This window comes from Dipodomys ordii, unplaced genomic scaffold, assembly GCF_000151885.1.
Source record: "Dipodomys ordii isolate 6190 unplaced genomic scaffold, Dord_2.0 Scaffold100, whole genome shotgun sequence".
In the NCBI taxonomy this organism is placed as follows: Eukaryota; Metazoa; Chordata; class Mammalia; order Rodentia; family Heteromyidae; genus Dipodomys; species Dipodomys ordii.
In genome coordinates this window covers 4,850,505-4,864,785 of record NW_012267316.1, presented here as the reverse complement: position 1 = coordinate 4,864,785, position 14,281 = coordinate 4,850,505, and the positions used below count along the sequence as shown (strand labels likewise).

General features: G+C 36.8%; 1 protein-coding gene across 1 annotated transcript in view; it reads right to left on the bottom strand.

The window, feature by feature from the left end:
* The window catches only part of Ptprm (protein tyrosine phosphatase, receptor type, M), an 819,406-nt gene that overhangs the window by 333,857 nt on the left and 471,268 nt on the right, over positions 1-14,281 (bottom strand). The window contains exons 9-10 of the mRNA XM_013027176.1: positions 11,322-11,431; positions 3,558-3,759 (exon numbers count right to left, since the gene is read on the bottom strand). Coding sequence (XP_012882630.1) covers positions 3,558-3,759; positions 11,322-11,431 — 312 coding nt within the window. The remainder of the gene's footprint in view (positions 1-3,557; positions 3,760-11,321; positions 11,432-14,281) is intronic.

Below are 14,281 nucleotides of genomic sequence, written 5' to 3'. Positions count from 1 at the left end.
GAAATATTTAAAAATTACTTAGAAGCATACAAACTAGCACATACTTCTTAAGTCCCAAGACAAATTGATGTATCAGTTAAAATCTTAATATCTTGGTAAGTATCATAATACTTTCACAATAAGTTATATATTTGCTTTATTGAGATCAGAGATGAAGTACATAAATAATCAGAACTAAACCCCAGATCTTCTGACTTCACATCCAGTGGTTTTTCTGATTATTCATCTGTACAACTTCAACATTTCTAACCCACAAGGATCGTTCCTTTCCTGCTCTCTATTATTTGCAGAACCAAATGCTTCACACTGGCTATCAAATATGCATCAAATCTTCAGTGAAATTTGTGCTGAAAAGCACAGTCTTCCAATGAATAAGCATGATTTATAATTAGTTAAAAAGAAACATTTCAAAATGTCCTCCCTCACAACCTAGCAGACCACTGATAATAGTCTACTTGTGGATATTTCTTCTCTTCTATACTTTTATAAAGCTAGGAAATAAATTAAGCAGAATATTGCTGTTGTAATAGTGAATGATATCTCTCTTCACTCTCCTCCAGCTCTTCCTATCCATTTATGGTTTGGATATGAAATGCCTCCAAAGGTTCCTGTGTTGAAGGATTGGTTACCAGCTAATAGTGCAAATGAGAGGTGGGTGGTTCATATGGGGATGAATGGGCCATCAGGAAGTAGGGCCTAGCTGGAGGAAGTAATCATAGGAATATGCCTTTTAAGGATATGCCTTGTCCCAGAACCATCTCTTTCTGCTTCTCAGCCAAAGTGATGAGAGTGGCTTGGCTCTACTGGGTGTTCTCTCCATGGTGTTCAGTCTTTTCAGGCCCAAAGTAACAGGGCCAATCAATCATGGACTGAGACTCAGAAACCTTAGCCGAAATAAATGCATCTTCCTTTAAGTAGTTCTTTCTCAGGTATTTTGTAACAGTGATGGAGACAATAGACTAAGACAACTCCTCACAAAACAAAACAGTTAAAGTTAAAACTCAAATACTGCAAGGTGCCAGTGACTCACACCTACAATCCTAGTTAATCAGGAGGTTGAGCTCTGAGATCATGATTCAAAGCCAGCCTGGGAAAGAAAGTCTATGACACTCTTAGTTTCAATTAACCACTAATACCCCTTCAAAAAAAACCCCCAAAAAAGAACCTCCAAATTAGAGCTGTGGCACAAGTGGTAGTGGGCCAGCCTTTAGATAAAAAGCTAAAGGATAGTGCCTAGACTCTGATATTAAGCCAGTACCCCTGCAAATACAAAAAACAAAAGACAAAAATGAAAAAAAATGTGTATATATACCACATTTTCTTGATACATTCATCTACTGAGGGGCATCTGGCGTGGTTCCATATCTAAGCTATGGTAAATAATTCTACAATAAACATACTTGTGCTGGTAGCTTTAGTGTGGTCTTGTTTGTGATCATTTGGGTAAATGCCCCAAAGCGGGATTGCTGGGTCATAGGGGAGCTCTATGTGGAGTCTTTGGAGGAACCTCCATACTACTTTCCAAAGTGGCTGAACAAGTTTACACTCCCACCAACAATGCAGTAGGGTCCCCTTCTGTCCACATCCCCTCTAGAAATAATGACATTGCCCCATTTGTTAGGAAATGGAAAGACTTGAAAAAAATTATATTAAGTGAAGTAAACCAGGTCCAAAGAATCATAGGTCTCATGGTTTCCCTTATTTGCAATAACTAGTATATGTCTGAGACAAGCAGAAAGGTCAGATAAATTGATGTTAGGTGAAATGAACCCCAAGATAAGGGCTCAAATTTTTTTTCTTTCTTGCTCTTGTTTCTAACATATTTATAAGATTATTTCTTTTTTGCTTTTTATGTCCCTGCCCCATGGTATAACCCTTGTTTTCACTGTATATGATGTTGGTATAATTTGTGGAGGGGAAGGGAACAAACAAATTGTTTAAATAGGGATACAGGTGGACCCACTGCAACAATGAGACGATGTACAAGATGTTATATCGAAAATGAACTTTACAACTTTGGTGGGGGGGTGTAGGGGGGGATATGGGAAGGGATGGTAAGGGGAAACAAAGGAGGAGGCAACAATGCTTGATAAATGTACTCATTACCTTGCTCATGTAATTGTAACCCCTCTGTACAGTATTTTCACAATAAAAAAATTAAAAAAAACAAAAACAAAAAAACATGGTGCTGGGAGGGTGGCTCAGTGGTAGAGTGCTTGACTTGCATGCATGAGGCCCTGGGTTCGATTCCTCAGCGCCACATGAGCAGAAAACGCCAGAAGTGCACTGTGGCTCAAGTGGTAGAGTGCTAGCCTTGAGCTGAAGAGCTGAGGGGACAGTGCCCAGGCCCAGAGTTGAGGCCCCATGACCAACAAAGAAAAAAGAAAAAGAAAAAAACATGCATGCACACAAAAATACCAACCAACCAAAAAAACATACAAAATAACCCTTAAATATTTCCATATTGCTATCCAAAGGATAGAGGAAAAATTTAAAAAGGAAAAAAGAAAAACAAATCTGTTTATTGTGGTTACATATATACCATACCAGATGGCAACTTCATTTCCTCCAGTCCGAAGTACAAAGACATTTTATGCACAGTTGAACATGCCCAGAAATATTTCCCAAATTATATCTTTTGTTGGATGATATAATTGAGTCTCTTTCCAGCAGAAAGCTGGGGCCCCTAAGTGCCTGGTGCTATCCTGTATGCAGTAGCCACTCTCTGCAAATGGAAAATTATTAACAGTGAAGGTTCCAAGGCAGGCTGCTCTTCTGCTGAGCTCATGGCTCAAGCATGACACATGTTTTACAAACATTCTGCTCTGCTGTCTTGAGATTGCAAAGGGGATCAGAGTGCTTTAAGGGAACTTTCTGCCTCATCTCCAAGTCTTCCAGGGAAGTCTATTCTAACAGTGGCCCTTGTCCTAACACAGAATGGATGACCTTAGACATCCAGAGGTATGTGTGTATAATTAAGATGTGTTATGCAGCCAGGGGCCAGTGGCTCATGCCTGTAATCCTAGCTACTCAAGGACTGAGATCTGAGGATCGTGGTTCAAAGCCAGCCCAGGCAGGAAAGTCCATGAGACTCTTATCACCAATAAAAACCACTAGAAAACCAGAAGTGGCGCTGTGGCTCAAGCAGTAGAGCGCTCGCCTTGAGCTGAAGTGCTGAGGAACAGTGTCCAAGCCCACAGTTCAAGCCCCACGACCAACCAAAAAAAAAAAAAGATGTGCTATGCAAGCTTGGCTTTGGGGAAGGGGTAATGAAGCTGATCCCTTAGCTTTTTGTTTAAGGCTGGTGTTCCATTAGTTGAACCACACATTTACTTTTGGCTTTTTGCTGGTTAACTAAGAGATAAGAGTCTCATGGATTTTCTGCTGATTGGCTTTGAACTCTAATTCTTCCATCTCAGCCTCCTGAGTATTTAGGATTAGAAGCATGGACTACTGGTGCTTGACTCAAGCTTGGTATTTGTGACATCAGGAATGTAAAAGTACAAAATTTCTGCTTCTGAGGAAAAAAAAGCATAATTAACGAATGTATATAATACCTGATATTTTGGTTGTGAACTGGTTTGTTGCAGGAGGTCCAAAGCCCTTTGCCGTGCTTGCCTGGATGGTAAAGGAATATGTGGTTCCCGGATACAGTCCAAAAAACAGAAAGTGAGTTTCGTTTCCTAGTTTTGAAACTCTTCCACTTTGATTGGATAAATCTATTTCTGGATCAAATGAACTGACTGCTTTGTAGACAATCTGCAAAAAGAATAAGGATGTGATGAAATCCCTGTAGCGGATGAACTTAGGCTGCATCTTTATCCACTATGGCCTTCTGCACTGTCAGACCCAGTGTTATAAACAGTCCTCTAATTCACACTCTTCAAATCCAGAATTCAGAGTGGGAGCAACAGCTCAGGAAAAACTGTGAGGAATTCTCACCTTTATAGACAGAGGAACTTAAAGCCAATAGATGAGAGAGTGAAGGATGAATTCCGATTTAAGCTGATACCTTGAAGATCTTTGTTTTCCAAGTGTAGGTTTTATAAAACCACACAACAGCTGGTTTAGAACAAAGTAACAAAACAAGCAACTAGCTCAAACAGATAAAGCTCTGAGAAGCATGAAAGGCTTCCTCTCTAATTTAGTGGCCATGATTTGATTTAACACTAAATAGGATTATTGTCTACTAGTAACAAGGACACATTTAAGTGTTTTCATCACCGTGGGCAAAGATTTCTGTTCTAAAAATAAATCCTACCCTCATGCCAGTAGCTCTCAGTATACTGAATCGAGTGCTCATTTGGGGTTATAGTCATTTTTCTTCCTGTACAATATTGTCCAACAGAACTTCCCACTGTGATGAAAGTGTTCACTTTAGCACTGCTCATTTCAATATGGTATCCACAAGCCATGTGTGACAACAGAGTACTTGAAATGTGGCAATTGAGAACAAGGAAGCAAAAATTTCATTTTAATTTATATAAATTTAAATCAGTATGCATTACTAGGTACTAGCAAATTCAATTCTAACAATTTTGATTATATTTGTTACATATCCTGTTTTCTTGGGCTGGATAAGTCTGGAATATTTTAAAAATATATATAACTTAAGTGCCTTTAAATTTTCTTTTTTTAAGGGATTTTTTTTAAAAGAGAATTTAAGGATGAGTTCATCAACTATTCAAGAACATGTACTTCAGGGGTGATTACTAACTTCTACTGGTTGTAATGATATAATTTTTAAATGCAGCATATTCAAAAGTTTTAAATTGCAAAACTGAGCACTTTTCCTGCTTCTAAATAAGTAAACTTACTCATAATTTATGTGCATGAACACTAGCACTGTTATTATACAGAGTGATAATTGACATTCTTTCTTCCTATGTTTATACCATGTCATTATAATTAAGAAGACCTCTCTGAAAGAATATTTAGATTGAACCAACTGAGCTTTGGCAAGGAAATACCTGTTGTATACATTAATCATTGGAGTGAATGACACCAGCAGAGTCAGGCTGTTGTTAACCCTATACTAGATTTTTCCACTCAAGGTGAAGGAGTTCAATATGTACAAGACCAGATCTCCCTGGGTAGGGAGCTCAGCAATACATCTGTCTGTGCCCTCACTTGCTCTCAGTTCTCCATTCTGGATCCTCCATAGAAAAAGGTAGCTCAAAAGAGCAAGTGTGAAACTAGGCAGTATGATTTCTCCTCAAAGTTTACTCATTGTTTCATTCACTCACACATTCAAAGCCTATTTGCTAAGTGCTTCTAGCACTCCTGAGCTGGAGTCTCACCTGGTGATTCCGGCACTGTGCAGCCCCTGGTATGGGAAGGTGAAGAGGCAGTCCAACACTTACGAAACTACTTAATTGTAGTAAGTGTGAGCACTGCCCACTAGGGCTATGTTTGTTTTCTCATTCATTTTAGTGCCTTGACTGAAACTAAGGGCTCACAAAGGCACATAGAACAAAGTCTGGGCACCTTTGCTTTCCATTTCACCTGCTTCTCCAGACTAACTTTTGAATAAATTACATTGTATTATATTACCCTCTGTTCTGTGTTCTGTGGGGGACTGAAGACTGATGGCCTCAAGCACTGACAGGTGTTTGCCGAGGCTGCTCTTGTTTGTGCATTTCCACTCTTTCTTGGTTCTCTACTTAGTTTGGGTTTGGTTGGTTGTTTTTCCTGCCAGTACTATGGATTGAATACAAGGCCTTGTGCTCTTGCCTAGCTTTTTCTGCTCAAGTCTGGTGCTTTATCACTTTAGTCATCCCTCTTGGATTTGTCTGATCCCACTAGATTGGACTTAGATCCTCAGATCTCAGCCTCCTGAATAGCTAGGATTATATGAAATATAAGTAAGAAGGAAAGAAATTTGTTTTGGAAATGTTTTTAAAAATATTGCAGAGTTAAGTGAGACAAGGATAAAAAGGTGTCTACCTATACCTCAGGCCAGACTCCCAGTTTTTCTTATTTATAGTCTTCCCAAGTCTGGCTTACTAATCACATGGGTCAGCTAATGCCTGCAGCTGAGACTGCTTATATCCTTCATTTGGTGATTAGTCACAGATGCAGTAAAGATCTCTGGCTTAGTCTTAAATCATAATCTAAGTATGTCAGAGGAATCAGAACATTGTGTGTAATTATATCTCCTTTCTGAGGAATGACTGAAGTCTTATTCTTTTTTTATTCCATTTTAATCAGCAAATATTCAGCACTCAGTATATATTTCCTAAAAGAGCTCCTGCTTGGAGTAGGTGTTTACCTGTGCTCATGCAAACCCATATACTCAGGTAAGCAGAATCCTTGGTCTACTAGTGTAAACTATGAAGCAGAGACTCCTCAACTTCAGGATTTGATGAGCTGGAGTTGCCTATGGTCATGAAGCCCAGGACAAACTACACTGGGGATTCTGATCTGTCTAAAGACACAACTCTTTGTAATCTGGTAACAATTATAGATTTTCCCCCATTGTCCCTACATAATGCATTCATATGCTAATTAATGCACTTGCAACAATTAAGAATCCTCTTCCTCACTCTAATTCATGTGTTTGTGTCAGAAAGTTCATGGCTCCATCCCTATCCCCTTCCTCCCCCAAATTACTCACAGAGCTCTAGGTGTCTGAATTCTGAATGAAGTTGAGGCCTAGGGGCAAGCTAACTTCCATAATTCTACAGCTTGTCACAGAGACCACAGGCAGCAAGCAGCTGCTGGCCTGCTGATAGTGATGTTCAAGGTACCAGTGTGCATGGCCATACTCAAATCCACAGGCAACACATCCCTTCCAAGTTTGTTTTTCAATTGTTTTAAGTTGATTGTCTATTAAGTACTTGGTAGTGGAAAAGGGAGCAGGGAAGCTCCCAGAAGGAATGTGTAGGAAGCTTTTACACCTGCACATGATTGCTGAATAACGGTGAGGACATTTTAATGAAGCATCTATAAAGACTATGATAGGAATCTGAGTGATTGTATGAGATGCACAAGAAAAAGCACCAGGACACAAAAACAAAATGTGAGGAAGAAAGGGAATTAAATTTAGGTGAGATGGAATGAAGCATGCACACATACTGGTTTTGATTTCCAAGTTAAGTGCCTGACATCTTCCAAAATTATCTTTTTCTCCCTTAAGTTTCTATGTCTAAATGGAGAGTTTCATTGACAGTTTAGTTTAGGGAACTAAAATCTTCCAGGAGTTGAGTTGGGGTAATTATAGCCAGCATAACAAACAGGCCTCTAATTGAGATCTCCATAAATAAAAATAAATAATTAAGTTGGATTTCAGAAGTAGAAAGGACATAAGATACATAAAAGGAAAGAAAATTATTGGAATGGAATACTGAAAGAACAGCAGAAGTATGTATATTATAGAAGAGAGGAAGATGCCAGAGGAACACAGAGATAATCACCACAAGTAGGGAGATATGAGAATTCAAAAGACTATTAGATAAAAAGAAAACTTCCTATGTATAGCTCATTGAATTCAAGAGAAAAAAACAGGAGATGAAGTGATAAATATAAATTGGGATTAGAACATAGGAAGTATACAATATTGAAACCAAATTTTTAATTTTGAAACCTTCTTTGCTTATTGTAAAGACGATGTACAGAAGGGTTAAGGTCACATCTCAATCAATGGTAGTCACATCTCAGTCAGTGGTAGTTACATCTCAGTTAGTGGTACATACATCACAGTAAGTGGTAATTCACTGAGTCCAAGTCACCCAGGCTCAGGATCTTGAGAGCTTCAACACTGGATACACATTGTCCTAATCAACTGAAAAGTCCAGTTCTTTCTAATCTACTCTTCCTAAACAAAACTGAACTGACAACCTGCTTTTGGTACTTAATTTCTTCTTTCCATGGTTAATTGCCAAAAGCCCAGCTGCTGCTCTCTGCTAGAAAGCAGAGAGACACAGAACCTATTTGTTGTTTTTCTTTTATTCCAAAATTTATGCAAATCAAGACTTTTTTTTGTGTTGGCACTGGGGCTTGAACTCAGGGCCTAAACATTGTCCCTTAGTTTTGTCCACTCAAGACTGGTACTCTACTACTTGAGGCATAGATCTACTTCTGTCTTTTGGGTGATTAATTGAAGATAAGATTCTGCCCAGGCTGGCCTTGAACCTTGATCCTCAGATCTCAGCCAGAATTATAGGCATGATCCATCAGTGTTGACCAAACTTTTCTTTTTTTCTTTCTCTCCTCCCTCCCTTCCTTCCTTCTTCCTTCCTTCCTTCTTTCTTTCCTTCCTTCTTCCCTCCATTGCTCCCTCCCTCCTTTCTTTTTTCCTTTCCTTTTCTCTTTCTTTCTTTTTCTTTTTTTAAATTTATTTTTTTTTCTCTCTCTCTTTCTACCTACTGTTGGGTTACTCTTATGCTCAGAAGACTAATTTCCTTGTTAGGTAACTGAGAGACACACAAGATGCAAATATTTGAAGCTGTATCTTGGTGCATTCCTGACTGAAAAACTTCTAGAAATAAGTTTAGTATACAATGTTTAAATTGTGATACTTTCAAATTGCCTACAAAAATATGTTTTTCCAATAAGTCTATGTAGGTACATACTTCTCCATGTTACTGATTAACAATTGATATTATAGAGATTAAAACTTCTTATTTCATTGCTTAATGATCAGTTAAGTTGAGCAGACATATTTCCATATATGTGTATGTGAGATCTTTGCATGCCAGTGCCATTTTTTTCTGAGTTGTCTCTTCCAATTCTTTGTCTACGTTTTTCCAAATGAGTTGTTTTGTCTTTTACTTATTAAACTGTATTGAGTTTATATCGTAAGCAATTTATCCCAGTCTATTTATATTAAGACTTTCTTCATCAAATCTTTCATCATTCTGCAATAAAATATAGTTTGAGACAAGGTCTCAAACTAGCTAAGCCTGGACACAAACACTTTTGATCCTCCTGCCTTAGGGTCCCCAGTACAATGATTACAAGCATGCAGAAATATGCCAGACTGCGATTTAAAAATCTTACATAATCAACTCTGTTAGTCTTTTTAAATTAGAAAAAAATATAGAATACACATTTCTATCTACAACAATCTGTTTTTACTTCTGTCTTTCAAATATCATCCAAGTAGGTTTCTTGTCCTAAAGAAATTTATTACTGAAGTTCCTTTTTTAACCATGATCATTGATCTGCCATTTTAGGTTTTATCTATATTCATGTGACTCCCTGACAGGCTCTACTGTTCCAATGATCCCTGCTTCATTGGAGACAGGGATCTAAGTACAGGGTTTATTCCAGAAGACTGAAGCCCTCCAAAGAGGGAACTCAGTCTAATTTCACATTGATCTTTGGTTCCAGCAGGAAGCTGTGTTGATTGCAGACTCTAGAATAGTCCAGGTAAATCAGCACTGGGGTATATCAGCTAATCAAGAGTCCCCTTTTGATATTCTACTTAGGGCGTACTTTGAGGAACCTGAGGACTCCCTTCCTTCCTACATTTAGAAACAAGATGGAAAAAAAAGAAAGATGTGGAGCCCACAAAACTTGTATTTAATCACTTAAGCCCAATTCACATGTTTGTCATTTGGATCCACAGTAAAATGAGTCTACCTGGTCCACTTACGAATATCTGATTTGTAAAGCCTTGATTTATGACAATCCCCACATCATCATGTACCAGCATTTAGATTAGTGTTCAACTGGGAGATTTTGGCTGCTGAGTCAGAGAGATTAATGAGTTCTTCCTTTGAATTATTATTTTCCCTGCTGTTTTCATCGTTAAGTTACTTAACACACAAAGATAAATGTCCAGTGGGATGAGAAAGAAAGAATTTTGCTGTTACTTTCTATCTGTCTAGATAACAATATGTGACTTTTAGGACAAGTGGGTTTACTGCTTGGATCTTAAAGTGAACTTCAATGACTATGCTGTCAAGTAAACAAATCTCAATATAGGTAAGAACCCCCAACACAAGAAACTTGAAAATATCAATAGAACCACCAATGAAGTAAATGATTCTCATCATTGAGCATCAAAATTGAATTCATTTGATGTGATTCTAAAGTTTTAAAAGTTTTAGAAAATGCTGGGTTATGAATTTTCTTAACACTATATAATATTTTTTACAATAAAACAGCCAATGATCATTAGCAGCAGTATGAAAATCAACTTTATTGTTTTATCTTTCTTCATCTTGCTATTAATCAATCGGTTTTCTTTTCAATACCAATTTTCCAAAGGTCTCAGGAGATGTCAATGGAAAGCTAGGTGGGTCAGAGGAGGGGTTCATGAGTGATTACTGCTGACAGCTCATCTGCATGGCTTTTGTCAGGAGTTCTGAAAGGGATTCAAGCAGAGGTTCTACAGGAGGACCTGCACAATTTTTAGAAACCTTACAACATATAATTTTATCGAATTTGCATTCAAATAAATTCTACCTTAAAAATGTACCTGCTTGTTTCTATGACAATAGGAACAATGAAACGATGCTCTCACACACATCTGATGATGAATGTCACCCTGTTATTGCTGTTATTTTTTTCCTGGAACAATTCATCAAATTCTTCTTTGCTGTCTGTCACTCAACTGTTTGATTTACTCAGTCAACAAAACCATGTCAAAGAAGTCTCATAGATGGTTTAATACAAAGAACCCAAAGACATTATTCTATCATCACTCCTGAGACAATTATTACTGACTCTGCTAATTGAATAATCACTATTCTTTTACAATTCAGAAGAAACATATCTCACAGCTAAGAAAGAATAGGATTCAGTGTTTGCTTCCTAATCAGCATGTGTTTCCAAATACTTGCTGTTTTTAATAATGGACACTTAAAAAATGTGATACTGGCTTTTAATATAGAATAACATATAATCCAGAATAAACAAACTCATTTCATATGTACACGTTGAATTTATACATGCTATTAAAAAGTCATTTAAATTTTTTTTCTTTTTAAAGTTGGGTGCCAGTGGCTCATGCCTATAATCCTAGCTATTTAGGAGCCTGAGATCTGAGCATCATGATTTAAAGCCAGCGTAGGTAGGCAGAAAAGCCCATGAAACTCTTACCTTTCAATTAACCAGGAAAAAGCCTGAATGGAGGTGTGCCTTGAATGGCAGAGCACTGGTCTTGAGAGAAAACGCCAAGCAAAAAAAGCAAAATCCAGAACTCAAGTCCTAGTGTGAGCACTCACAAAATTGTTTTTATATAATACCCACAACTACAGAAATCAATAAATGTCTTAGTAGGTATCATGAAATTATGTATTTTTAAAATACTAGACATCCTAGACTATCATTACAAAATGTCATGAAAAGTTACCACCAAATGTATATACTACCTCATATAAAGTGATGACACCATATGTTTGAGTTGGTTCTCTCCACTGAAGAAATATCTTCTCTTCAAAGGTACTTCCTTGGATGGACTCAGTAGGAACAGCACCTGGGACTGAAGAAGGATTAGGAAGAGAATGTCAAAGTTCAGTGTTAATTCTCCATAAGGATTTGATTGCCCATAGATAACACTCTGATTTATAGCCAATTTAGCTCAGATGAAGTTCTTTGATTTCTCATAAAAGAAATGAAGATGATATGGTACAGTTAGAGTCCACACACACTGCTTGTGGGAGTGTTAAGTAGGTAAGCCACTTTGGAAAATTATCAGGTAGCATTTGATAAAGCTAAAGATGGATGCCTAGACCAAGCTGGACATGGTGATACCCCTGTAATGCCAGCAGGCTGAGGCAGGAAGTGGGACCATGAGTTCATCGACAGCTTAGGCCATGTAGTAAAATGCTAGAAGATGCATCGAGAATATGACTAACACAATCGTTTAGATATATTCCTTGCTAAAATTCTTGCACATGGATATCAAGAAACATATATTAAAATGTTAGTATAGTAGTGCATTTAATAACAACAATTAAAAAAACAAACTGGCAACAAACAAAAGAATTTAACAAACTGTCTTAGAGTCACATGACAAAAATATTAATAAACTGAAAGTAAATGACAGTTACATAAGTCACTAGGGATATACTTTGTAACCATAATATTGAGCGGCAAATGCATGTCAAAAAGACTATATATAAAAGCTACTTGGAATCTAAAACCAGAGAAACAATGGCTCAAGACCAGCTAAGGCAACACATTTAAAAACACATATATACATGTATTCACACATATGTATGATGTGTGAATATATACATATATACTTATATATTTAATATATACAGACATCTTTATATATGTATATATAAATGTATATGTATGCATTTATATATGTGTATATACATTATATGTATATGTATACATTTATATATATATACACATATATAACGATGTCTGTATATGTTAAATATATATAAATATATGTATACATTTATATATATACATTTATATATAGAGAGAGATGTATATATATACACATCTCTATATATTATATATAAAAATGATACATCTATTGAAAATGAATAGAAATTAATATAGATCCAACCACAATATGGTTTTAAAAATCATTAATATTTAGGAAAATTTCATGGATATTTCCTCATCAATTTTCTACAAAATAAAATTGAACATTATTTTTAAGTATTAATTTTCAGGCCAAGTGCTGATGGTGCATGCCTATAATCTTAGCAACTCAGGAGGCCGAGAGCTGAGGATTGAAGCCAGCTGGCTTCAATAAGAGTCCATGAGACTCTTATCTCCACTTAACCACCAAAAAGCTGGAAGTGAAGCTGTGACTCAAGTAATAAGGTGCTAGTCTTGAGCAAATAAAGTAAGGGACAGTACCCAAGCCCTGAGTTCAAACCCAGTATTGGCAAAAATGTTATTTCCTATAATTTTCTCAATATAGGCTTCAAATTTGCTTAACTTGTACATAATTCAGCAAATGCTCATGTAAGTTTTTATTAAGAGGACCTCTAGGGGCAGGGAAGGTGGCTCAGTGGTAGAGTGCTTGCCTTGCATGCATGAGACCCTGGGTTCGATTCCTCAGCCCCACATAAGCAGAAAAAGCTGGAAGTGGCGTTGTGGCTCAAAAGGTAGAGTGCTAGCCTTGAGCTGAAGAGCTGAGGGACAGCACCCAGGCCCATAGTTGAGGCCCCACGACCGACCAAAAAAAAAAGAAAAGAAATGAAAGGAAAGGACCTCTATAACATACATAAACTCCAGGGCAGAGGATAAAAAGATTGGATGGCACATAGAGTGATCCAAAATTATTGCAGAAGACTCAAATGTCCTGATTTCTAAACATGTAACAGCTGGACATGGTTATGCATGCCTGTAATCTCAATACTCAGAAATGAGATAGGAGGATCACAAGTTCTGGGCTTTATATAGAGACATTGTCTAAAAGAAAAAAATAAGGAACTACAAAACAACAAAAACAGAAACTACAGAAAAAGCAACAAGATTAAAACATTAAAAACCTTGTAACAATTAAGGCAGTAGGGTTTTGGTTCAGCTGACTTACTGGAAAATCAAATGAGGAGAAAATAATATTCCAATTAGTAGTACATGATATAGGTATTTTTAAAAATGAATTCTTCTCTCATATTACATATAAAAATTAAACCAAAATTGATTCAATACCTAAATATAAGAATTAAAACTAAATAACTTTTAGAAAAGAATTTTGGTGGAAACCTACATGACTTTGGAGTAGGCACTGGTTTCTTAGACATCCTGGTACCCAAAGCAGAAACAACAGAAGAAAATACACATTAACTGTGCATCATTAAAATGGAAAGCTATAGTGTTTCTAAAGATACTTTTAAGAAAAAGGTAACACATAGAATAGAACAAAGTTTTGACAAATCATTTATCGACTTGTACTTAGAATACATAAAACATTAAAACACAACAATGAAATATTGTTAAGCAAAGGATCTAAATAATTCTTCAAAGTAGATTTACAAAATACACACACACACACACACACACACACGATAGCTGGAAAACACATGGAGAAATTATAACCCTAATACAATGCAGGAAGGAGTGAAAAATCACACAGCTACTTTGAAAATGGTCTGGCCATTTCTCAAATAGTCCAAAACAGATTTATAATCCCACTCCTAGATGTATCTATTGATTATCTAGATAAACACTCAAGAAAACTAAAAAGAAGCATGTCAGCTCAAAAACTTGTGCTAAAACACAGAATCTTTCCAATTCCTAATAAAAAAAATCAAAGCAACTCAAATTAAAGGATAAATATATTTCAGTAACTTGGGGCGGGGGAAGGGGGTGGCGGATGCCAGTACTGGAGTTGAATTCATGGCATTGAGCTCTT